Source organism: Mandrillus leucophaeus, unplaced genomic scaffold, assembly GCF_000951045.1.
Source record: "Mandrillus leucophaeus isolate KB7577 unplaced genomic scaffold, Mleu.le_1.0 Scaffold608, whole genome shotgun sequence".
Classification (NCBI taxonomy): Eukaryota; Metazoa; Chordata; class Mammalia; order Primates; family Cercopithecidae; genus Mandrillus; species Mandrillus leucophaeus.
The window spans coordinates 1,312,076-1,338,791 of NW_012106564.1; the positions used below are offsets into that span (position 1 = coordinate 1,312,076).

The window sequence follows — 26,716 nt, forward strand, 5'->3', positions numbered from 1 at the left end:
TGACAGTTTGCTCAGAATGATGGTTTCCAGCTTCATCCATGTCCCTACAAAGGACATGAACTCATCCTTTTTTATGGCTGCATAGTATTCCATGGGCACACTTTTTGATGGGATTTTTTTCTTGCTAATTTGAGTTTGCTGTAGATTCTGGATATTAGTCCTTTGTCAGATGTGTAGATTGTGAAGATTTTCTCCCACTCTGTGGGTTGTTTACTCTGCTGATTGTTCCTTTTGCCATGAAAAAAGCTCTTTAGTTGAATTAAGTCCCAAATATTTATCTTTGTTTTTATTGCATTTGCTTTTGGGTTCTTGGTCATGAAATCCTTGCCTAAGCCAGTGTCTAGAAGGGTTTTTCTGATGTTATCTTCCAGAATTTTTATAGTTTCAGATCTTAGATTTAAGTCCTTGATCCTTAAAAGTCCTCGGTAAAAAAAATATTTCTGTTAAGCACTACATAACACACTGCATGCCACATAAAACTCTGCATAACATTCTCGCAGGAGTAAGTGACCATAGCTGAATTCTTTTCTCATCAATCAGGAAAATGAAAATGCTTCCTTAATCAATGTTCTCCAGTCTCTGACACATAATAACAACTCCAAAAATGTGCCTCTCCTTCCATCAAACTCCACTGATATGAAAAATGGGCAACCTGTTTTTCCTTGCCCAGTTAGTGAACTTGCGGGTGTACCCAGTGGCCACTCCAGGGATCGCTATAATCAACAAGACACAGTAACAAGTATTGGCAAGCAAGTGGAGAAATCACTCATATTGCCAGTGGGGAAGTAAAGTGGAATAGTTTGGAAGTTCCTCGAAAAGTTAAACATGGAATTAACATACAACTCAGTAATTCCACTCCTAGGTAAATATCCAAAAGAACTGAAAACGTATAACACAAAAATTTGTACACAAATGTTCACAGGGCATTATTCATAAAAGCCAAAAAGTGGAAGAAACCCAAATGTCCACCATCTGATGAATAAATGAGTTATATCTATACAATAAAATACTATTCAGCCACAAAAAATGAAATTCTGATACATGCTACAATGCAAATGAAGCTTTAAAATATTATGTTTTGAGGTTGGGCATGGTGGCTCATGACTGTAATCCTAGCACTTTGGGAGGCTGAGGCGGGCAGATCACTTGAGGTCGCAAGTTCGAGACCAGCCTGGCCAACATAGCAAAACCCTGTTTCTGCTAAAAAGACAAAAATTAGCCGGGTGTGGTGGCACACACCTGTAGTCCCAGTTACTCGTGAGGCTGAGGCAGGAGAATTGCTTGAACAGGGAAGGTGGAGGTTGCAGTGAGCCGAGATCTTACCACTCCACTCCAGCCTGGGCGCCACAGTGGGACTCCATTCACCGCCCCCCACCCAAAAAATATATATATATATGTTTTGAAGAATTAGATGTGATTTAAAAATTAGAAAAACAAAATATGTATATTAAGTGAAAAAAGCTGGCAATGTATGATTCCTTTTATAATGAAATGTCCGGAATCCACAGAGACAGAAAGTAAAATGGTGCTTGGTAAGGGCTGGAGGGAAGAGGAAAGGAGAGTGACTATTAACAGGTATAGATTTGTTCTGTTTTTCTGAGGTGACGAAATGTTCTAGAACTAGAGTTGCACAACTCTGTGGATATTCCAATAACTACTGAAAAGGGGGAACTTTAAGGCATGTGAATACTTCAATAAGTATGTTAAGTTCAAAATGTTAATGTTCAAACTGAGATACTACATTCATTACTCATTCAACCTACAGGGTTGGGGTCCCCCACATCAAACTATCAATTTTAACTAGGACTGCCAAGTTACGGCTGGTTAGTCTAATGTCAGAGTATCATGCTAAGGAGTTAAAGGTACTGTGTGAAACACAGTGACAAAAACGGCTGAGTATGTCAATACAAATTTATCATAATGACCAAGTTTTATTAATGGTGAGCAAATGGCATCAATCCTATACAGGAGAAATAATTGTATACCTTCATAGACAAAAATAATTTCCAGGGAGTGTGGAGATAAGAGGAATACTTTCTCTTTTCACTCAATTTCTTTGAGCCTTGGTTTCCTTCTCTTGAAAATACAAAAAATAACAACCTCCTAAAGTTGCAACCTGTGCAATCATGAAAGCCCATGAGAGGTGGCCACCCCAGAGTGATTCCCAGCTCTGTGGTCAGTGGGCCAGTGAAGGGAGGATGAGCTACACAAGTGCCTAGAACATTCAATGAAATGTATTTTTGTTTAATAGTCATAAATAATCCTATAACTGTGTAGTTCACGGTAGTAGGTAACTTACTAAATGCCTTCAATTCTCTAATTTTGCGGTCTTAAGAGATTTGCAAATAGGGAAAAGAAAGAGAGACAGTGTCTTTAAGAAGAAAGTTCTGAGCAAACTGTATTAATTTATTTACAATTGTAATTTATAAACAGTAACACAAACATCTTTACAATAATATTATGAAAAATGTCCCATGGCTGAAATGGGTGAAAAATGAGACTTCAGCGCATTTCTAAAGGGGTGCCAAGAAAAGGGAAAAAATGCAATACAACAGTTTTAGGGGAGAGTTATACCAAGTAATGCACACCTAGGTGCAATTTCATGCAGATGTCTTCAACCACTCAAACTGTTTTTATTAGATATTAGAATAAGATTTCCTGAATTATGTTGCCTTCTATTCACTTGATTTCCATAAGTAAATCAAAATGACTGGCTGTTAACCAGGTACATCTAAATATTTCTCCCATCAACCCCTTAGAGATAATCCATTACATTTTAGGACATGTCAGATTGTGGGTATTGCAACTTCCCAAATGGATTTTACAAAATATCATTCCATGGCCCTAAATGTGTTCCTGGATTTCTCTTACCAAATGTGTCTAATATGGACCACTATACATGAAATGAAGAACTCTGCAAAACACAGAGCAATTTTCAGTACATTAAGACAATGTGTCCAAAAATAAATTCAAACCACTGGAACTTCAATGAGAGGATAAAACCAAAAGAAGAGAAAGAAATTCAGAAAATGATGACAAAAACAATTGTACTTTATAAGCTCTCTGATTATTTGGCATTTATATAAGTGGATATTACTGTGGTTACAGACCATAATCCTCAATGAGGACAAATCAATGTGGCTTAAACAGTTGTTTTAAAATATAAATCAAATAATCCACTTGTAATAAAAACCAATGACATTTTTACAGACACAATTCTGTCCCCAAAATGTTAATCTTAACAGCCTACCTACTTATTTTAATGCTTTCACCTGCTCTTTATAAATCGTTAGGATGAAGTTTCTTATCTTTGAAGCATTTAGTGTCCAAATAATTAGCTAATGGAGCAAAGGTGATTTAGAAAATGATGTTTCAACATTTTACTAGCTGTACTGTATTTTGAGTTGGCAGGAATCTTCAACCATTCCATTAAAAAGATTTCACTCTTCTTAAGAAGAACAGAAACAGTGAATGAATTATTTATGTTCTTAGTTTCTGATATTGCTCAGTGGGTAAAACAATCTAGCAATTAAGGAAGTCTCCTCAACTAATTCTATCTCTAATTTTCAGTGAAGACACTGCAGATATGTACATGTACAGCTGTTTTTGAACCCGAAAGTGATGCATGTTCCCTTAAAACAGCTCTTCAAAACAGAACTGCATTCTGTATCCTTACTTAGTCCATAAGGGCACAGGGTCAGTTACTTCAAAGTAATTTAATAACTGACCTTTATAATACATCATTTTATAAAACCAAAATGCAAAAGAAACACTTTTAAAAAGTTTACTGTCCACAGATTGATTATAATAATTTATGCTTTCTTAGACCTACTATTTAAGCAGCCCCATGAGCAAATGAAAGGTCTCCAGTTAGTATTCACCAGGAAGTATATGTCCATGTTTCTCTTGGTTGTCTTAATTTCTTTTTAAATAATTTTCTTTTATATTAACTTTCCAAAGCATCCAAAACTTTCATGATCTGCTGTTTTATGGCTTTAGTAGCATCCCCTGCATTTGGAATCAAATACCTAAGGGGAGGGAAAAAATACATATATATATATACACACATATATATATTAATACAGTGCTTTCCCTTCAAGACTCAGCTGATAGGTCGCCTCCAATGGGAAGCTTTCCCTAACACACAAACCCAGCAGAAATGCCTCCTATGTACTCCCATAGCTTATTTGAACATAATCCAAAGCTTATTTTGAAAGAGAGAAAACCCTAAATGCAAAGGCAATGTCATTTTTCATACAGTGTAAAGCTAAAATTCTTTGAGCCATTATTAAATATAGGTAATAGCTAGATAAAACACAAGATAAAAAATGTAATATTCCACTCCCCAATACAGATGTACCTTCAATTAGCTACAAAAATCACATACAAATTGTTGGTATCCAATTCCAAAGACAATGACAATTCCAACACTTAATAGTTTGACTTTAAGCAAGTAATTTAAGTTCACCAAAACAGATTCCTACATAAAAAATAGGTGTAGTTATCCAAACTTTACAGAGGGTTATGTACATAATAAAATGGTGTTGTAAGGTCTGAAATATTTAAAAAAGACAAAGACATATGATAACTATTACAAAATATCAACACTATAGATTAAATGTCCATTTTCTTTTCTTGGAGAATAAAAATAGTGTTTTTTTTGTTTTTTTGTTTTTTTTTTCACAGCATTTTCTGTAAAACCTAACAATTCCACTGTATAAATCATCTGTAAGTGTTACATATGCAAGGCAGAATAGAAACCATAAATATCAATGAAGAAAGGCAGAGGGAGAATCTAGTTACTTTATCTTCCACTATTAAGACTATCTGCCACAACTCTGAATTTAAAAAAAGATGTTGATCTATATATAATAAACTTCAATTTATTTAGCAAAATTTATGGAAAAGCCTTTAAAACATAATTCTCAACTTTTACTATGCATGACAAAGTCATAATTCAAATATCCTTTGGTTAAAATTAATTTATCAGTAGATATTAAAATGTGTATACCTCAGAGACCCACTGAATCTACTTGCAGGAATTTATCCTGAGAAGATGAATTGGACAACTATGTAAATATACATTTTTTTAAAGGCCCACTAGAAGATTAATAGTGAAACATATGAAATAATGTAAATGCCAATCAACATGAGGCTTGTTAAATCAATCTCCTGAGAAATCCTTATAACAGAATATCTACCATTAAAAAGTTAAGAATTTATATTTATTGGGCTGGGTGCGGTGGCTCACGCCTGTAATCCCAGCACTTTTGGAGGCCGAGGTGGGTGTATCACAAGGTCAGTCGATCAAGACCATCCTGGCTAACACAGTGAAACCCTGCCTCTACTAAAAATACAAAAAATTAGCCAGGTGTGGTGGTGGGCGCCTATAGTCCCCGCTACTTGGGAGGCTGAGCCAGAAAGAATGGCGTGAACCCGGGAGGCAGAGCTTGCAGTGAGCCAAGATTGCACCACTGCACTCCAGCCTGAGCGACAGAGAGAGACTGTCTCAAAAAAAACCATAATAATAATTTATATTTATTAAAATGTAAATATATCACACTATACTGTTTTCTTAAAAAATCAGAACACAAAAACAAGCCTGTATCACATTTATCTAGTTTTTAATAAAGAAATAACATATGCATTAAAAAAATCTGCGATGATACTCATCAATGTGTTAACAGAGAATTAGAATGAAATATTCTTTATATTTCTATTAATTGAAAATATCACTATGTAAATATTTATTCTTACATAAAGCAACAAAGTGATTGTTTTTACAAATCGGGTATTATTTTCTTTTAACAAAGTACATAAAACTGTACAGATTCATGATGTTTGCTACCTAACTGCCAGTACAAGATCAAAGAAACTGAATAATTTCCCCTTCCAATTGAAGTCGATTATTTAAAAGTGCTCCGATATGACCTTAAGCTTACTCTTTATCCAAGCACTCCTGTAAACAAGAAGTGTAATCCTCAATCTCAGGAGGGGAACAACTTGAACTGATGCAAGGTGGAATAAACCACAAATCAGGAGTCAGAAAGGCTATATTTGGATCTGTCACAAACTAAGTGTCAGGATCTGAGAAGTCATTCAACTCCTCTGGGCTTCATATTTTTATCTATAGATTTAAAAATGGTTTAGTATCAATATCAGTGTGGTCCACAGCCCTTGGGCCAGTCTGTGAACTGTTAGTGACCACAATGAGATAAAGTGGGGGGCTTGTACCAGGGTGTAAATTACCTATATCACCCAGCACACTGCTTAGTTCACTGACAGTTTGTCAAAACAAGAATTTTTCTGTGAAGGAAAATAAAAATACTGACATACTCTAAAACAAGTTTCTTATTTCACTGCAAGCCAGCAATTAGTGCAGCACTGGTGTAGATTAACAACAAGGATCCTTGGGTCAGAAACTTTATGAAATTTGCTATGGCACTTACTCAAATCATGTGCTAATGGCTAAACCACATATGGCTAAGGACTGGGGAGGAAGAGATAATAAGAAACACTAAAAGTGGTTCACCTATCCTATTCCACCATCCATTCCCCAAAATAGAGAAACAAACTCTTTATAGTGAACTGCAGTAATTCAGATAATACCATCCTAAGGAAAATCTTACCTTTCAATTGCCAAGATTTCTATTCCTGAAGCACTGCTATTTCCATACTTGAAGGTAATGAGTTCAGGATGTTTTTTTTTGGATGTAATTTTAACTACAGAATTCAGCGCTTGTCGAGACTGTATATAAGCCAATCCTTTCCGTGAAACAATCTCCCTTAAACAATACATATGTGTTGCGGTAACCAACAGATGACTTGAGACAAAAAGAGCATTAAAAGAAAAAAAAATTTAAGTAAATGTAATTCAAAACAGGTGTTGTTTTGAAACAACCACCCCAATTATTAAAAATGTTCAACTCTAAATAAAATTATTTGAGTTAAAAGATACAAACAGAGGTTAATCTATAAACAAGTAAACTACACATTAAAGGCTTTTAATTGTATGCAAAATTAATATTTTATTAACAGATAATCCTGCAATGATTTAAAAGTAATATAATAAATGTAATAAAAAGTTCCATACAACATAGAAATCATTACAATAATATATCTTTTATTGAAAAGGAGTATATTACTTTTCAGATTTTTAACACTATTACCTATATTCATAAACTATTCTCATTCAATGCACCATATCCTACATCTAATATCCAAGATCACTAGGCAATTGTTGGGTTTCCCTACATATTTTGTAATACTCTGCAACTGGATCCTGAAGGCAAAATGAGCATAGTATTATTAACACTCACCCACAACCCCTGTACCTCAGCTTCTTTTTAATACTTTCACATTTTTATGTACAGTAATACCATATGACAATTATCAGACAAGCCCAGAATGTGGAACATTCCGCAGGATGATTGACCTGGACTCAAAGGATTCATTCATCATGAAGAGAAAAGGGAAGTGAGGGAGTGGGGGGATGAGTTCTGCTGCACACAGGGTGAGACTAAAGACACGTAACAGACAATGCAATGTGTAAACCATGAACTGGATCATGGATGAGAAAAAAAAAACACACTTCAAAAGATACTTTGGGAACACTGAAAAATTGGGGTATGATCTGTATGACAAATGATGGATTTACAAACATTTTTAGGTGGGGTAATGGCATTGAAGTTGTGCAGGAGAATGCTCATATACTTGGGAGGTTTATGCTGAAGCATTTAGGGGTGTAGGCTTCTTTTGAAAGGTTTGACAAAAGTGTACATATACATGTATATGTACATATATACATACGAAATGGGGTGGTATTAAAAGGTGTTAACAGTTGATCAAAGAATCATAAGGGTGTTCAATGTACTATTCCTTCAACATTTTTGTATAAAATTTTTCAAAATAAAAATTATATAAGAAATACTGTTATAATTCAAGACCTATTATACAAGTAGACAGAAGGAAATTATAACTTATTGTACTAGGATAAATAAAGGTTCTTCTGTAGTTCAGTTTTGTATTATTAACTTCCCCAAATTCAATTTTACTTCTGATGAAGACATTTTTAAAAGTACCTGGGAAACATGTGTCCACTTTCTTTTACTTCTTTACAAGGAAAATGATGTTTGACATCTGGCTTGTTTATCCAAGTCTGAATGTTTACAACCTCTTTTCTATCATCATCTGACATTGAAGAACTGTCAATTTCATCTATAAAAAATATAAAGTGTTAAATATGGATAGTACCAACTTTTAAAATGATACATTCTCTAACAGTCTAAAAAAATTTCAGTAGTATTTTGAAGATATGGATTAAAAAACAAACAGGCTGGGCGCAGTTGCTCACGCCTGTAATCACAGCACTTTGGAAGGCTGAGGCAGGCAGATCATCTGAGGGCAGGAGTTCGAGACCAGCCTGGACAACATGGTGAAACCCCGTCTCTACTAAAAAATACAAAAAATTAGCTGGGCGTGGTGGTGCACACCTGTAATCTCAGCTACTTGGGAGGCTGAGGCATGAGAATCGTTTGAACCCAGGAGGTTGCAGTGAGCTGAGATTGTGCCACTGCACTCCAGCTTGGGTGACAGAGTGAGACTCTGTCTCAAAAAAAAAGAAAAAAAGAAAAAAAAAAAGAATAACACAACCAATTCTAATCCTGCTACTCTATTTCCTTATGCCACTGATATTAATATAGAAATATTATTATCAACATCATTTTCATACGGTAACAAAGTCAAGTGTAAATATTAAGAATACATTTTTAAAGATTAAACTATTTGGGGAATTTCAATTGTTTTGATATGCATAACCTAACTATGATCTGACTAGTCTGTAAAGAGATGGCTGAATTGTTAAATACGCAGTATCTTGAGGGTAAAGATGGTAGATTTCTTTTTATCTTGCTGCTTTTTGATTTTAAAGAAAATAATCAATCCTGGGATAAATAAGTAAAAATCTAGGGTTATTTTCCCTAAGAGAAATATAAAATAATTATATTTTCTAATTTAAGAAAGGGAAAATACAGTCTCTAAGGTAAATAATTATAGGTTCTGTCCTTTGCTTTTTAGCAAATACTGCAAAATATACAGACATAATGAAAAAGGAAATCGCACGTATCTACACTCCAGCTTACACAAAAGTGAACCTCTCATATATCTCTTCCTACTCACATTCTCCTCCCTTCCCCACCAAGAAATACTATCTGAATTTGGTGTTATCAGTTCCATACATGTCTTTGCTTTAACATGTATGCATGTATGCATATCCCTAAATAATATACAGTAGTATTATACATACAGTAGTAGTATACATGCTTTAACATGTATGCACATATGCAAATCCCATAACATGTATGCATATCCCTAAATAATATACAGTAGTATTCGACAAACCAAATGTATATAAAAAGTAGACTACTCAACTGCATTCTTCCGCAACTGCTACCCTACTCCCAACATCTGAAATTCATACATACTGATACACATAGTTCATTTTCTCACTTTCATTATGGTCCAATTTTCCATATTATAAATATGTGTATGTAGATACATGATAAATGTAAATATGCCACAATTTATTCATCCGTTTTCCTGTCCCCTTTGTTAATGGAAGAAGTTGAGATATTCAGGGAGAGACAGATAACAGAAAGAAGATGGCAATAGAGAGGGGAAAAAAGAAGAAAAGGAAACAATTAGAAATATCACATTTACCTCTGTGCAAGTTTTCTGGAAAGTGATTTCATGTATCTATTAAAATGTCACATGTGATTCCCCATAACCTAGCAATCTGACTGCTAAGAATTTACCCTCTGAATATACTTTCATCAAAAGCTAATCTGCATATATATCTTTATATAAAGATCCATTGCCATTTGAAACAAACAAAAACCCTGGGAAACCACCAGTGTCAACTGGAAGACGGACTAAATAAAGTACGGTATGTTTATATGATAGAAGGAGAATGAGGAGATACACGAGCTGAAATGGGAAATATGCAACAAGTTTTACTAACTGGAAAAAGCAAGGTGAGATTTGGGAGTCTTTTTTCCTCATTCTGCACATTTATATATTTTTTCCCTAACTCAATACACATATTAACCAAAATTAGTTATGACTGCTCACCTAACACATATTAACCAATATTAGTTATGATTGCTCAATTAGGATGAACTGGGCAGTAGAATTATAAACCAAAGACTAAATTTTTTTCTTTTTTTTTTTTTGAGATAGTCTCGCTGTGTCGCTCAGGCTGGAATGCAGTAGCACGATCTTGGCTCACTGCAACCTCCGCCTCCTGGGTTCAAGCGATTCTCTTGCCTCAGCCACCCAATCAGCTGGGATTACGGGCATGCACCACCACGCCCAGCTAATTTTTGTACTTTTAGTAGAGAAAGGGTTTCACCATGTTGGTCAGGTTGGTCTTGAACTCCTGACCTCAAGTGATCTGCCTGCCTCAGCCTCCCAAAGTACTGGGATTACAGGTGTGAGCCACCGAGCCTGGTCTAAATTATTTTTTAAAAACATAACCACAGAGAAGACAACCTTCCCTGACACAATATCACCATCTTGTGGCCCTTTAGGATATTGCCTCCAGTTTCAAAAAACTTCAGATGTCCCAATTTTGTAATTTTCAGTGCTTTAGTCCCACAACTCTCAATCTCCTAGGTGATTGATCAAAGGAATTTCAATCCCATCACTTGGATTTAAATACTATTTCTACACTGATAGCCCTCAAATTATCATCAGTTTAGACCTCTCTCCTCAGCTGAAGGCACCTATAATCAATTGCCTCTACTTAACATTTCTGCTTGGATTTCTAATAGGTACAATTCAAGGTGTCTAAAACCAAACTCTTAATAGAAAGCCACAGATTCTCCAATTATTTCTACAGAATCTCAGTTTTTAAAAAAAGCAGTTGATTGGCTATTCCCAGAATGACTGCTGTAATCACTCCTGATGACTGAGCAAAGCCATCTGTAGCTAAGTGTATTACTACACCTGTGTCGTATTCTTCTTCATCCCCAATGCTGAAAACAGGCTTTACACCACGGTAAGGCTTGCCCACTCTGTCACTGCTGCTCACATGCCTATATTCAAAGAATTTTAGGGAAGAAATAATCATTTAAGAAGTTTTCAAAGATTTTTACCAAGCATCATTTGAATATTCACACAAAATGTAAATATTCCTTATCCCCCGCAAAACCCTGTGCACTAGCCATAGTTTTAGGAGAGCTACGTTAAGGAAATTAAAAGAAGATAAAGAAATTATGTTAGCAAAAGTGGCATAAGGCCTTGGTAGACTGAATGCTCTTAAATATGTAAAAATTAAATTTTAAACAATTTTAATATCCATATTAAAACTAATGTTTAGATCTGTTTGGCCTTGTGCAAGTTATTTAGACTTCTGTGCTTCTGATTCCTTCTCTGTAAAATAGTGCTAACAATATCTACCTGTCAGGGTTATCGTGAGAACTAAATCGGTTAATTTTATTGTAAAACTATTAGGACAACGCCTGGTACTACCTTCATGTCTGTTAGGTAAAATAAGTTACTGACACCAAATATTCAAATTCCAACATGAGTGGTTAAGGTTTCTCATATAAGTGCAAGTGTCTTAAGGGTTATCTTCCCATTTTTTTATTACTGTTACTTTTGTTTCAATAGAAATGAAGATTCTACTTTTGTTGTGCAAATATAAGCCATAAAAATGAATCTGCCTCCGCCGGGCGCGGTGGCTCACTCCTGTAATCCTAGGACTTTGGAAGGCCGAGGAGGGTGGATCACCTGAGGTCGGAAGTTCAAGACTAGTCTGACCAACATGGAGAAACTCCGTCTCTACTAAAAATACAAAATTAGCTGGGCATGGTGGTACATGCCTGTAATTCCAGCTGCTTGGGAGGCTGAGGCAGGAGAACCGATTGAACCCGGGAGGCGGAGGTTGTGGTGAGCCGAGATCGCGCCATTGCACTCAAACCTGGGCAACAAGAGTGGAACTCCACCTCAAGGCAAAAAAAAGAATCTGCCTCTTTTTCAAAAGGCAGAAGCATGTAAACTCAAGCTTGATTAGGTCTACAGGAAGTGTGACCTCTCTTTTTAACATAAAAATTAATACCTTATTAATTTTCAGGTAATCCCAAATAAACTAAGAGGTAAAATTAAAATGTGTCAACAAAATACTACATGTGTTTCTGAGGGGAAAAGCACTGTTTTACTTGTAGGATAAGGATCAGCTAAAATTACCTACTACAAAGGAAGACTCTAGCTTTTTGGGGTGTGTGCATGTAACGTATGAAAACACTCCGAATCTTCTATTTTCAAGAGATATTCCAATGTGAGAAAAAAAATCAAGTTACATGCCTTTAGTTATTATTATTATTATTATTATTTTAGAACCAGGGTCTCGCTCTGTCACCCAGGCCGGAGTACAGTGGCACAATCTTAGCTCACTGCAGCCTCGAATTCTTGGGCTCAAGCAATCTTTCTGCCTCAGTCTCCCATGCAGCTGGGACCACAGGGGTGCAGGACCACACGCCTAATTTTTTAATTTTTTCAGAGACAGGATCTTGCTATGCTGCCGACTGGTCTGAACTCTTGCACCCGTGATCCTCTCACCTCAGCCTCCCAGTGCTGAGATTACAGGCGTGAATCACCACACTTGGCCTTTACTTAGGTTTAGAATTCAATTTTCCCAGAAGATAAGAGATCAAATCCATACTTTAAATAATTTTAAATATACATCATCAATAAACATTTTTTTGTAGCCTAATTCTGTTGATTTACTTCTTCCAAAATAACATTCCTCAACATAATGAGAGTTTAGTGTATAACAAATATTCATTGGAAATTACAAGTTAGGTTAATCAATACATAGGCTTAAAGTCTGGTTAAACAAAAAGTGACATAATCATTTGGTTTTATGTTAAAATATATCTAATGTAAAACTGTCCTATAAATTACCAAACTATGCTCATGAGAGATAGAAAATGATATAATTTGGATGCCTCTGAAACTCAGATTCAGCTTTCTTACAAAAGAAAGAGGTAAGAGCTTTATCTAAAAATGTTTTGATGCCATCTAGATTGTAAAATTTTAGATAGATTAGATTATGAGTTCTCTAATATGAAAGCACAATTAAACTGCCATAACATAGAAAGTAACAAAGATAAATGTTTACAGCAAATAAGCATTTGCTATAACTAGATAACCAAGTAACCAGAAAGTACGAGTAAAGAGACAATCCTAAAAACCAAATTATTAATTATTGATCAAGATTTATAATACAATGCAAAGTCTTTATAACCATGAATGTTAAGAATTACTGAGACATTTCTGGAAACACTGGCTAAAAATGAATAAAATTCAACAGCTGGACTATTTTTTTAAAGCATAATATCTATACTTTTTTGCCATGATAATAATAGAAACATCTCTAGTATGGTTTGAGTAGGCTTTAATTTACTGAGCTTAGAAAGAAACCTATTTCATTCTAACTTCTCATGAGATTCTCTTTTCTAAACAAATACATCTAACTGTGGATCAGAGATGATTTAAGTTACAAAAATTAATAATTTGAGAACTTGGGAGTTAAAAAAATTAGACTAATTCAATGGTCCTATAACAGAATAAAATGGAAAGGATGATTCACAAATAGATTATAATTTTAAAAGGAGCAATTTCCTTTAAAGTAGTGCTAGGTAAAATTATTAGCAGAAGTCCTGTAATTGGCATTGTGTACGAATAGTCACAATAAATCAAAACTCTTAGAACATAAGTTATTAGAGTGAAGTATTATTATTATTATTGTTACTATTATTGAGACGGAGTCTCCTCTGTCGCCCAGGCTGGAGTGCAGTGGCACGACTTGGCTCACTGAAAGCTCCGCCTCCCGGGTTCACCCCATTCTCCTGCTTCAGCCTCCTGAGGAGCTCAGATTACAGGTGCCCGCCACCATGCCCAGCTAATTTTTTTGTATTTATTTATTTTTTTTTAGTAGAGACGGGGGTTTCACCGTGTAAGCCAGGGTTTCACCGTGTAAGCCAGGATGGTCTTGATCTCCTCACCTCGTGATCTGCCCGCCTCAGCCTCCCAAGTGCTGGGATTACAGGCGTGAGCCACCACGCCCGGCCAAAAGTATAGTCTTAGAGAATGAAGTATTATTTTTTAAAATGCTACTTCAAGTCACTGAGAATACTGAAGTGACCTGAGACAAATTCCATTCCATTATTCCAAAGCTTAACTTACATTCAAAATATGACTAGAATTTCTTTTTTTTTTTTTTTCTGGCCCACTTAGGATTTACAGAATTTCTTTTTAAATGTTTGTAGGTGTTGCTGTAATTGATATTCTAAATTAAATTGCTGAAAAATTCTGTGAGTATAAGAACTGTAAAGTCACACAGAATTAAGTTAGTAAAGTTCTTTTGTTATCCTAATTGAAGATCCAGTAGATTTTTAAACCTTAAACTTATTTTGTCTTTTAATGAGAAACACCTCATTTTATTTGGGTTAGAGAAGTGACAAATTATACATTAAAGTAATCCACCACCTAGAAAAAAAAGTAATTGTTTTTTCAACAAAAACCAAAGGCAGAACCCTAGAACTGTAGTTCCTTAGATTTATATATGCTAACTCAACCTAAATACATACATCTTAAGAAAAATCTAAAAATATAAAATTACATAATGTACATTAATTAACAAAAATTTTGAACCATGAATGGTGCCTATTTTTAGGTGCTATAATTTTCTCTGCTGCTAGGCAGGAGATAGAAGCAAATGAGCACCAAAGCAAATAACCTGCCAACTCGTGACCACACACATGCTTTCTTTGTTTCACCTTTCCCTGTCTCAGAATAAAAACTGCAGGTTTTGAACAAACTTAATTTTCATCCGTGGATGTTTGCGTGACACAAACAAGCATGCAGGAAAAGAAATTAAAATGATCAAGCAAAAAACAAAAGAAAAGTATACCAAACAATATGACACACTCCTAAAAGCAGAATGAGAAAAGTTTAGCATTTGAAATAGCTGCATGAAATTTGAGCCAAGACAGCATAAAGCTTATAGATGGCATGAGGCATATTAAAGGAAAAGGATGGTTCAAGAAAAATGCTCTACTCATTGGCTTACCGCTCTGTACATGATCTGTCTGGCCAAGGAAGATTGAAAGACATTCTATAGCAAATCAAGGCAGAGGACAGAACAAAATGATTATAAAAAAATGCAACAGCTTTAAAACAAAAAATATGGTACAGTTTAGTCAGTTTTTCTCATCCAAAGTGTACATTATAAAGATGTTTCCATCATCCCAAGTACAAAGAAAAAAAAGAAAAGCCAATTACAAGTAAATCAAGGCAGCAGTCTTTTTGACTTAGTTATCACCAGTCCATTTTAAAATAAAACAAATAAAGTTTAAAATACAATTGCAAATGTTCATGCTACAAAATGTAGCAATAACAGTCCTCCAACCTAGAAGCACCAACAAAAAGTAAAAGGGTTAGCTTTTACTAACATAACTTTACTGCATAAACAAGTCTTTCAGGCTTGATAAAACACCTTGGTAATTATCAGTTGACCACTTTGGATAAGGTACAATTTTTTGGATCAATGAAAATAATCTATTACCTTCTCAGCTATTAACTAAATGCAAAAAAATGTACTTTTGTATGCATATACACTATACTTAATAAAGGGACAGACAACAAAGCCCTGACATTCAGTTCTTAAAGTAAAATACGTCAGTTTTCCCAGGATACTGCAAGACATGAAAGTGAAACCAAATATTATAATACATTTCCAATATAAGGCTTCCTTAAAAACAAATTCTGTGTTGCAATTATAAGACTAGCTTTGAACTCTAGGAACAGGAAGGATCAAACAGACTCATACATGGAGAAAAATATGTATCCTCAGTTACAATAAGAAACAAGATACATAAAACAGATTTTTAAACTTGTTTATCAGTTGTTAACCACGTCCCTCATTTGTAATTTACAAGGAAATGGGGTTTTGTAAACGAAATTCTATGAAGGTCTGATCTTAAACATCAGAAGGTGGGTTTCTGCTATATTTAGCATGACCAGATTTTCTAGGTTTTAAATTCTTGGAGCAGAGGAAGAAGTTCTTACTATGAGATCACTGAATTCAGCAGATGATTCTCCATCCATTTGACATTTGGGAAGCAGCTACTATATGAAAAGTAATACATACTGGGACATAAATTATTTTTAGTGAATGGCATGATGTGACAGATACATTATTTGCATCTCTGGGTAGTAAGAGAGAATAATTATGGATATAAAGCACATTCCTGCAATTCTAATGAAAACGATGAAATCATCTAATAGCAAATGTACTTTATAATCCTTTTCTGGAACACACTCAATTCAACTAACATTTACTTACTGTAAGACATTATTTCTTTAGTTTTAATTATTCATCATAAACTCATACTATATAAACAACTCACCGATCCACAGGAGTTGATGTATTCTCTATAAAACTGATAACTTTTTCCTTGACATTAACGGATTTTGTCTTCAAAGCCACGGTCATTTTATTCACTAGTGATTTCATTCCTCTATCATTTGAGCCATTAGGAGATTCACCCTAAAAAAAGAAGACAGATGGATTAACTGCTCTCTAAATGACTAGAAGACATACTACTGCTAACCATTATCTACATGCTACAGACTGAATTGCAATCCCACCAAATTCATATGTTGAAGTCCTAACTCCCAGTATATCTCAGAACGTGACTGTATTTGGAGACAGGGCCTCTACAGGCATAATTAAGGTTAAATGAGGTCTTTATAGGTGGTCTCTAATCCAGTCTGACTGGTGTCCTTAGAAGAGACAAAGACATGAGCATATGCAAACTGAGAAGAAGCCATGTGAGGACACAGAGGGCAAGGCAGCCATCTACACGCCAAGGAGAGAGGCCTCAGGATAAACTAAACCTGCCAATACTTTGATCTTCGACTTTTAGTCTCCAGAACAGTAAGACAATAAATTTACATTGGTCAAACCACCAGTCTGTGGTACGATATTTTGTTGCGGCAGCTGCAAACTAATTCATTAGGTGAAATCATTTTAAGAATAGAAGGTAGAGGCTGGGCGCGGTGGCTCATGCCTGTAATCCCAGCACTTTGGGAGGCCGAGGCGGGTGATCACGAGGTCAGGAGCTCAAGACCAGCCTGGCCAAAATGGTGAAACCCCATCTCTACTAAAAATACAAAAATTAGCCGGGCATGGTGATGGGCACTTGTAATCCCAGCTACTTGGGAGGCTGTGGCAGACAACTGCTTGAACCTGCGAGGTGCAGGTTGCAGTGAGCCGAGATTGTGCCACTGCACTCCAGTCTGAGCGATAAAGTGAGACTCCGTGTCAAAAAAAAAAAAAAAAGAAAAAGAAAAAGAATAGAAGGTGGAATAAAAAATTAGGATATACTTGCACATATATGTGTGTGGAGTCTGACATTACCTTCTTTATTATAAAAAAAATAGTTAAAACTACTGACCTTTCTTATCTCAGACTAGTTTACAAAAATAAGCAAAAGTATGATCAAACTACTATTTGCACATATGTGTGTGGAGTCTGAAATTACCTTATTTATTTCAATAGGAAATAGTTAAAACTATTAACCTTTCTTAGACTAGTCTACAAAAATAAAGCAAAAGTATAATCAAACTACTATCCATGTAGCTAAACTTTTAAATATTTATCCCTTGTAAATGCTTGCTTTTTAAAGACACTGCCACTGAGGCCTTTATTTTCTGAAGAAAAGTTATCCTGATGTACCAAATGTAAGAGATGCAAGTATAATTCTTTTTTGTTTGTTTTTTGTTGTTGTTGTTTTGAGACAGAGTCTTGCTCTGTCACCCAAGCTGGAGAGTGGCACGATCTTGGCTCACTGTAACCTCAAGCCTCCCAAGTAGCTGGGATTACAGGCACCTGCCACCACACCTGGCTAATTTTTGAACTCCTGACCTAAGGTGATTCACCTGTCTCGGGCTCCCATAGTGCTGGGATTACAAGCATGAGCCACTGTGCATAGCTGTGAGTATAATTCTTAAATTGTTTCATGGAATTGCTCACATATACCTTCCTAGAAGGAAATTCAGTGATGGGTGTCAAACATTTAAAAGTGATCCTCTTTTTTGCCAATTAATTCCTCTTTAGAATTAATGGGAAGGAAGTGCCCAGAAATTTGGGTACTATTTGATGGAAAATTACACAGCCATTACAAACTCATACTATTTTTAAATAGCATTTTAAAATGCTAGAAAATGCTCATATGTTTAGTGAAAAAGCAGAAAATAAAATTCTAGTTTGCTATGATCACTACTTTTAAAATAAAGAAACACATTCACTAAAAAGGGTTTGATGAAAATACTTTAAAATATGAATGGCAAAATTATCTCTGGAACAGCTACAGGTGATTTTGTTTTCTTTATACTTTTCTTATTTATATATGATGCTACAATGAACATCTGTTACTTTTATTTTTAGAAGAAATGTCATTAACAACACAAAAAAACTATGTTTCTATTTCTGTATCTAAATTCAAAGCCAAATTAAACTGCAAAACTTCTTTGGTACTTTGAAAAGAATGCGCTTTAAGATAATTTCTAAAATAGCCTCAATCAGCGTTTTTCAAATCTGAATATAAAAGCTTCAACAGAAAAACTATCCAGTGATGTGAACAGGAATATAAATTAGAATGTTTTTTGGAGAGCCATTTGATAATAATGCAGAAGTCTAAGGACTTTGGTAACATTTTAATCAAGTTATTCCACTTCCAGGACTAAATAATCATGGCATATGCAAATTTATCACTACAAAAATTAAACTGTAACAGAAAAAAACTGGAAACAATGTAAATATTGAATAATAGAGAACTGAATAAATTATAATATACCCAGACAATGAAATACTATTTAGTTATTTGTAAGTGAAAATAGCAAACATTTACTAAGTAAATGGTGATTTCACACAAAGAGCATCAAGTTAAAAATAAGAGTATCAAGTTAAAAATAAGATTCTCAGGCAAGCCTTATCTGCTGATGTGAAAATAATCTGATTTCGATTTGCATGGCCGAAGATAAACCTCAACTAACACAGGTAGTGAGTTACAATTTCATAATAACTACTATTAAATATTTGGTGACAGGTACTATACTTTCCATTTGCTTCCACAGTTAATCCTCAAGTTATCCTTAGGAAGAAAGTTATGTTGTTAACATTTCTATTGCACAGGTGGAGAAATCACAGCTCAAAGACCTTGCTGGAGATCATGAAGAAAGTGAGTTGTAGATGAAATCTGAACCCAGGTATGTCAGACCTGTAGGCCCAAGCTACTAACCATGCCCTTGTACTGCAGTTTCCCTTCTATTTCTGTTTTAAAAAATAATCACTAGGTAGATGAGGACCATTATTTATGAAAATAATTTAATGACATCTAATTCAACTAACATGAAATACTGAAGTACTGGAAAAGCACAAAAGACCTATTACCCAAATATTTCCAAAGTAGAACAGAAAAACAGATTTATCCACTGTAGCAAAACCAGGTAGTAACACACATCTCAATAACTAAAAATCAAATAGGATTGGCAACTGGTTCTTGTCTTCCTCTGCCTGACCAATTCTCCAATGTGGATAGACTCAAGTTCACATCACTTAAGTCTGTGATGGGGATGGGTACAGATACAATGTGCACGAGATGATTATGAGCCCTAGTATTCTGGCAAAAACTAACTGGGAGATGCCTGGAATCAGCTTGCTTAAGAGTCCCAGCTATTTATAGGACCCAGATTTGTCCCCATCGATATTTAAGCTACAGCATAAAACTGTCACTACGTGATACCAAACTACAGATGGACAGGGAGAAATTTGAATTCAGCAGCTGAACTTCAAGAGCTCCCACCTAGTTTAGCTGTGAAGGCTTGCTGTATCATGTCATTAATCTCACAATAAAGGCTTGCTGTATCATTTCATTAATCTCACAAAACTATGACTCTTCATGGCATGTGTTTAAAATGTTTTGACTCCATTTCTGTTATGGTGGGGGTTTAGTAGTTAATCACCTTTTCTGGGAACTTATCCAAATCCAGTAACGTACTCTCTACATACACTTACATCAACAGAATTGATACTGCTCCTTGAGCCTGAGGTACTAGCAATCCAATGGCCATATCCATTTTCTGGTCCATCCACATTAATGTCTGCCAGGTGCTGCTGCAGTGCTTAAGATAAATTAAAAACAACGACAACAACAAAACAACAAATTTTTCCCTCTTTGGAAAAATTCATTACCAACGAAATATAATAAACATGTCACAGCTGAGAAAAAAGGACCGAAGGAAATAATCACAGGTATTTCTTTCTGCACGTCTGTGATGGAGAAAAGGCCTCCAAGCTAGAGCAAACCTTCCTCTTCTTCCTTCTAAAACCCTCTGTACACGGACAACATTTCTTAAGTGACGCCAAAGGTGATGATAACTGTATAGGCTTTATGTTTTCTTCTTTGGAAGGAAATCTTTCAAGTATTAACAGATAATTTCTGCAACATTTTTATGACGTAAAGGATTAATAGAAAACCGATTGTGACTTTTGTTATACCATAAGGAGACATCAATCAATCTCTCCCATAATAAAGAAGCATTGTTAGGCATTAACAGTTACAGAAAGAGATATTATTCTTGGTGAATAAATAATCCATGGTTTTAAAAACATTTCCAAAATCTGGGCTATCCTATAAAAAAAATGCTTTTCAGACACTTTTGAGAATTACAAGCTTAATAATCAAGTTTTATATCATTACCAGGATTCCTAATAAATAACACTGAGCCTAGGGCCAATACATGTTTAACACTACTTATTAAAATAACCCTTTTTGTACATCACTCTGGGTATGAACCTCAAAAGTCGTTAGTTATCAGGTCATGATATATAGAAGATAATCATAATCCTTGTTAATATCAACAAAGACCAAGAGGAAATACATCCTAATGTTCCAAAAATCCTAAGTTACAGCCTAACTCCCACGATTAAAGCCTAAGATTCCATTACTCTCAACATATACTGATTTGATTTTTGGAGCTTCAGTTGCACAATTGGTTAGCATGTGATTCTTATATATTGATTTGATTTGATCATTAATTTTCCCCAGCATTTACAGCTCAGTATTTTTGTAATCTCTTTTTCTAATGTAAGACAGGCTCTTTTAAAATCTTATTACTCTGCCTGCAAAGTAAAATTCTCAATACTTGCCTGCAGAGATCTTGCCAATTATTTTACTTTCCTAGATTATCAAATATTAGTTTGCAGTTCTGAAAACATCAGTTTATTTTGTTCCACTTAGCTAACATTTTTTAAACAGAGAATACCTTCAAGTAGTTCAAAAATAAAATAATAAAACACCTAAAGAGTCCAAAAGGTATACTATCAAAAGTATTCCTTGAATTCTTCCTTCCCCGTCCCATCATTTAATCCTCCTTCTCCACAGAGGCAATCATATGGACAGTTTTTCATTCATCTTTACAAAAATATTTTTTGGAAACAAATCTATTAAAATAGTCTTACATCAAATAGTCACTCATTTCAACTGCCTATTACGTTTGTCTGTTATCTGTAAGTCCTCCTGGCCTTGCCTTTTCTGAAAACATTGAATGAATGAAGAGAGTCTACCCATTAACTAATGTGATCACTCCAGATCAACTCTATTGATAATCAATACAATTTCTTCTGAAACACAGAGGAAAAAAACTAATAAATTAAAATCTTACCCATAAATCCTCCACTGGCAATACTCACATATTCTTTGTTTTTCTGTAATGGAAAAGAAAATTTAAATTCTTCCAAAAATGCGACTTAATTAAAACTTCAGCTAGTTCTAAAACACTGATAAATACAATATCAAGTTATATATTAAATTTCTGGGCTTTCTTATTTCCTTGAGATTTTGGACTTTGGCACAGAGAGATATATCCATTTACCTTACATATTGTAAGGGTCTGGTGCTTGGGTGGGAAGAAGGGGACAACTTCAAGGCTATTAACAAGTCTTGATTTTACTTGTATTATTGTTTCAATAGTGCAATGTTCAAACCAAAATTAAACAGTATTTTAGGATGTAATCAGAGTGATTTTTAAAAGCTTTCAAAATATTTGGGTCCTCTATTAAAAGATAATATAAAAAGAAACATTATGGCTAATTATGAAGAAATAAGGGAATGTTACCATTTTGCAAACTACTAAAAACATAACGGATCTAAGTAATAAAAACAACAATAAAAAAGAGGAACACTAAAAAGATATCTAAATAGTATTTACCATCTAAAAGAGGCAGGCATCACCCCCTCAGGACCTCCTTCTCCTAAACAAAGAAGTGTGAACATCTCTAGATTTAGACTACTGGCTTACAGGAAATACCAGGGACAGAACATGATAAACGACACCATGTGAATGTAATCAGCAAAATCCAGAATGTGGGGAACTCTATAACACAAATTAACTGCTTTTCCCAACAAAAATATGCAAGGAAAGCAATTTAAAAAAGGAACCTATAAACTAAAAGAAACTTAAAAGACATCAACCAAATGTCAACGTCTTGTTTTAGATCTTAGGAAAATCAGGGAAACTTGAACACTAAATTTTTTTTTAATAAAGTATGATAATGATGTGGTTATGTCTTTATAATGAGTTTATGGCATTCAGTTCTCCCTACTTTTCCATTTCCTTGAAATTTTCCATAATAAAAATTGGGGAAAAAATTTATAAAACCACACAAAGAACTTGAATAATTTAAAAAAGTTCACAATATTCCAAACTCTTGCCCTATGACAGCCCTCACAATATACAGTATAGTTTACACTAAAGCGTTTTTATTTTATTTTGTTTTTGAGGATAGGGTCTCGCTCTGTCACCCAGGCTGGATGGAGTACAGTGGCATGAATACGGCTCACTGCAGCCTCAATCTCCCAGCTCATGCAATTATCCTGCCTCAGCCTCCCAAGCAGCTGGGACTACAGATGAACACATCCACACGCAGTTAATATTTTTATTTTTTGTAGAGACAGGGTCTCATTATGTTGCCCAGGGTGGTCTTGAACTCCTGGGCTCAAGTGATCCTCCCATCTCAGTCTACCAAAGTATTGGGATTATAGGTGTGAGCCACCCTGCCTGGCCTGAAGCATTTTTAGAATAGACCAGTTAAATTTATGAGTGAAACGAGTTTGGTTCCTTATTTTTGTTATTTCCTATGCTTCTAAACTCTTTCCTTTAATATAATTTAAAATTATCCTACAATCCCTCTCCCAAATATCCTCTTCCTTCTCTGATTTTGCTTTTCAAGGATTTCGTCTTTAATTTTTTCAAACCAGATTCTCAGTAAAATACAACATAAATAGAAATGAACCCAAATTGAGTGGCTTGTGTATTACCAGGCCTACCATCTTGCTGATTCCATAGCTCAGGACCATACAAAGTAAGGACTTCAACACATAAACTGCTAAAGAATACCTAGTAACTATTTTAATACAAAACAAGCCATCACTGAGCGACATTTTTAAAAAAGCAGAGAAGCAGGTTGCATAAAATCACTAATTCAAATTAGTTCTGTTGAAGACGATATTTAAACACAAAAAGGAAAGATGGCTAGGTGTTGTGAATGAATGTGTATATGCATTTATTCAGTTTCAAATGAAGATATTAAGATGAATTATATAGCTACTGTAAAAAGTACTAGGACATAAATACACATAAAGATCAACGTAACATAATAGGCCAGGCACGGTGGCTCACGCCTGTAATTCCAGCACTCTAGGAGGCCGAGGAGGGCGGATCACTTGAGGTCAGGAGTTCGAGACCAGCCTGGCCAACATAGTGAAACCTCGTCTCTACTACAAATACAAAAACTAGTCAAGCGTGGTGGCGCATGCCTGTAGTCCAGCTACTCGAGAGGCGAAGGGAGGAGAATTGTTTGAATCCGGGATGCGGAGGTTGCAGTGAGTCAAGATCACGCACTGCACTGCAGCCTAGGTGACAGAGGAAGACTCCAGCTCAAAAAAACAATAATAAACAGAAAACAATAAAAGATCAATGTAACATAATAATCCAGAAATAGATCTTGATGCATAGAGGAACTCAGTATATTAATAAGGTGGTATTTCAAATTGTACAATTTGTAAGCTATTTGGAGAAATTTTTAATTCCTACCTTACTTCTTACACAAAATAAATTCCAGATGGTTTGAGTTAAACATTAAAAAAAAATCATATAAGCATATGAGAAAAATCTGGAGAAGACCTTAACAAGTCACAAAACCAAGAAAAATACAGATAAATCTGTCAAGCAAAAAGTTATCTACGCAAATTTTTTAAAAGTGATAACATTAACCAAACAAAACTGAAATAATTTATGTCAGCATACCTGTAAAAAGTGTGCCAGGACCATGTTCATATACATGTCTTCTTCCTCCCTGCCACTGCCCATAAAACAGAGGTGCTCCCCACCAGCTATGGAGCCAGACTCAATAGATTGCTTCTGCGCTTCCAGCAAGGATTTTACTGACTGTGCAAACTCAGATGGATTCTGGAGCATCTAGACAATTTTTTTAAAGTTAAAAACTTGACAAGCCTGTGTTTCACATATATTTGTAAATTTGAAATTTTTTTTAGGAAAAATCCCAATATTTAAAGAGCCACAACGAAAATGAAGGGAAAAAAAGACTCTTATAAATAAAACCCCTGGGATAAGAGAAATATTTATAAATGTATCTATAATACAATAGAACAAAAATTGAACATTCACACAAAGATTGACGCAAAGAAAATACTTCTCTACTACAGAAAACCTGTTTTGTTCCTGTTTTTTCTTACATAACAAGTAGCAACTGTGTCCTTAGGTATCAAGACAGAAAGAGTATAAAACTATAGATCAAAACAAGCTCTATTTTTCAGTTTCCCCTTAGATGGTAAGTCATGTATTTCTTAGAGGATAGTCAGAAATAACAGAAGGCATTTGTTTATCGGCACTATTCCAGGTAATGGAGACACAAAGATGAAATACTCATTTCTTACCCTCAAGGAAACAAGTACGACAATGACGACAAACATGTTTAAACACTGTTTTAATGGAGATACACAAAAAGTATGGTGAAAAACAGAAAAATGGACAGACCACATAGAAAAGCAATTTGTAAAAAACAAAAGCAAATATAAACAGCACACTCACAAAAAATAATGTTCAACCTCATTGGTAATTACAACTATTTTTCACTCATCACTCTGGTAAGATGAGAAAAGACTGATAATGTCCAATAATACCAATGGCATTCTCATTTACAGTTCTGAAACATAAGAAGGTTTCACCCTTTTTTTTTTTTTTTTTTTGAGACGGAGTCTCGCTCTGTCGCCCAGGCTGGAGTGCAGTGGCCGGATCTCAGCTCACTGCAAGCTCCGCCTCCCGGGTTCACGCCATTCTCCTGCCTCAGCCTCCCGAGTAGCTGGGACTATAGGTGCCCGCCACCTCGCCCGGCTAGTTTTTTTGTATTTTTTTAGTAGACACGGGGTTTTACCGTGTTAGCCAGGATGGTCTCGAATTGGCTGAGTGGGCGAAATATTATGCTTTGTTGTTTGGATTTGTGGAGTATGGGGATGATTGCTAGGATGAGAATTGATAGGAAGAGTGCTAATACGCCTCCTAGTTTGTTGGGAATGGATCGTAGGATTGCGTATGCGAATAGAAAGTACCATTCTGGTTTAATATGTAGAGGGGTGTTTAGTGGATTGGCTGGAGTGTAGTTGTCTGGGTCGCTTAGGAGGTCGGGTGAGAATAGTACTAATGCTATTAGAATAAAGAGAAGGAGGACTAGGCCTAGGATATCTTTAATTGTGTAGTAGGGATGAAAGGCGATTTTGTCTGAGTCAGAAGAGATTCCGCAGGGGTTGTTTGATCCTGTTTCGTGTAGAAATAGTAAATGTACGGTTGTGAGGGCGACAATGATGAAAGGTAGGATGAAGTGTAGGGTGAAGAATCGTGTGAGGGTGGGACTATCAATGGCGTACCCACCTCAGATTCACTGAACAAGGTTAGTTCCGATATATGGCACTGCTGATAGTAGGTTTGTGATTACTGTTGCTCCCCAGAATGATATTTGGCCTCATGGGAGTACGTAGCCCATGAAGGCCGTTGCTATAGTTGTAAGAAGAAGTGTGATGCCAATATTTCAGGTTTTTAGGAGGAGGTATGAGCCGTAGTAGAGGCCTCGACCTACGTGTAGAAAGAGGCAGATAAAAAGTATAGAGGCGCCGTTAGCATGAAGGTAGCGGGTGGTTCAGCCATAATTTACGTCTCGGGTGATATGTGCGATTGAGGAAAATGCAGAGGAGGTATCTGGTGAGTAGTGTATTGCTAAGAATAGACCTGTGATGATTTGTAGAATTAGGCAGGTTGCAAGGAGTGAGCCAAAGTTTCATCACATGGAAATGTTGGATGGGGTAGGTAGGTCAATGAGGGAGTGGTTGATTATTTTTATGATTGGGTTGGATTTACGTATTGGAGTCATTGGTGCTTTTATAGTTGAAGTACAACGATGGTTTTTCATATCATTGGTTTCATGATGGTTTCATATCATGGTTGGAGTCCATATGGAAGCGATGACATATATTTTATTTACATTAAGTGTATTATTAGTTATGGGGTTTGTAGG

At 35.4% G+C, this 26,716-nt stretch overlaps 1 protein-coding gene across 3 annotated transcripts in view; it reads right to left on the reverse strand.

Annotated features, from left to right (window-relative positions):
• The window catches only part of TBC1D23 (TBC1 domain family, member 23), a 95,624-nt gene that overhangs the window by 26,605 nt on the left and 42,303 nt on the right, over positions 1–26,716 (reverse strand). Inside the window, exons 11-19 of one of the 3 annotated variants that reach the window (XM_011999901.1) lie at positions 24,436–24,606; positions 21,793–21,835; positions 20,144–20,250; positions 16,473–16,612; positions 15,134–15,178; positions 11,005–11,093; positions 8,082–8,217; positions 6,630–6,824; positions 2,373–4,028 (exon numbers count right to left, since the gene is read on the reverse strand). In XM_011999901.1, the coding sequence (XP_011855291.1) occupies positions 3,947–4,028; positions 6,630–6,824; positions 8,082–8,217; positions 11,005–11,093; positions 15,134–15,178; positions 16,473–16,612; positions 20,144–20,250; positions 21,793–21,835; positions 24,436–24,606 (1,008 nt within the window). In that variant the 3' untranslated portion in view covers positions 2,373–3,946. Of the gene's footprint in view, positions 1–2,372; positions 4,029–6,629; positions 6,825–8,081; positions 8,218–11,004; positions 11,094–15,133; positions 15,179–16,472; positions 16,613–20,143; positions 20,251–21,792; positions 21,836–24,435; positions 24,607–26,716 lie in introns of those variants that run through there. The other 2 variants (XM_011999900.1, XM_011999902.1) reach the window with 2 other exon arrangements.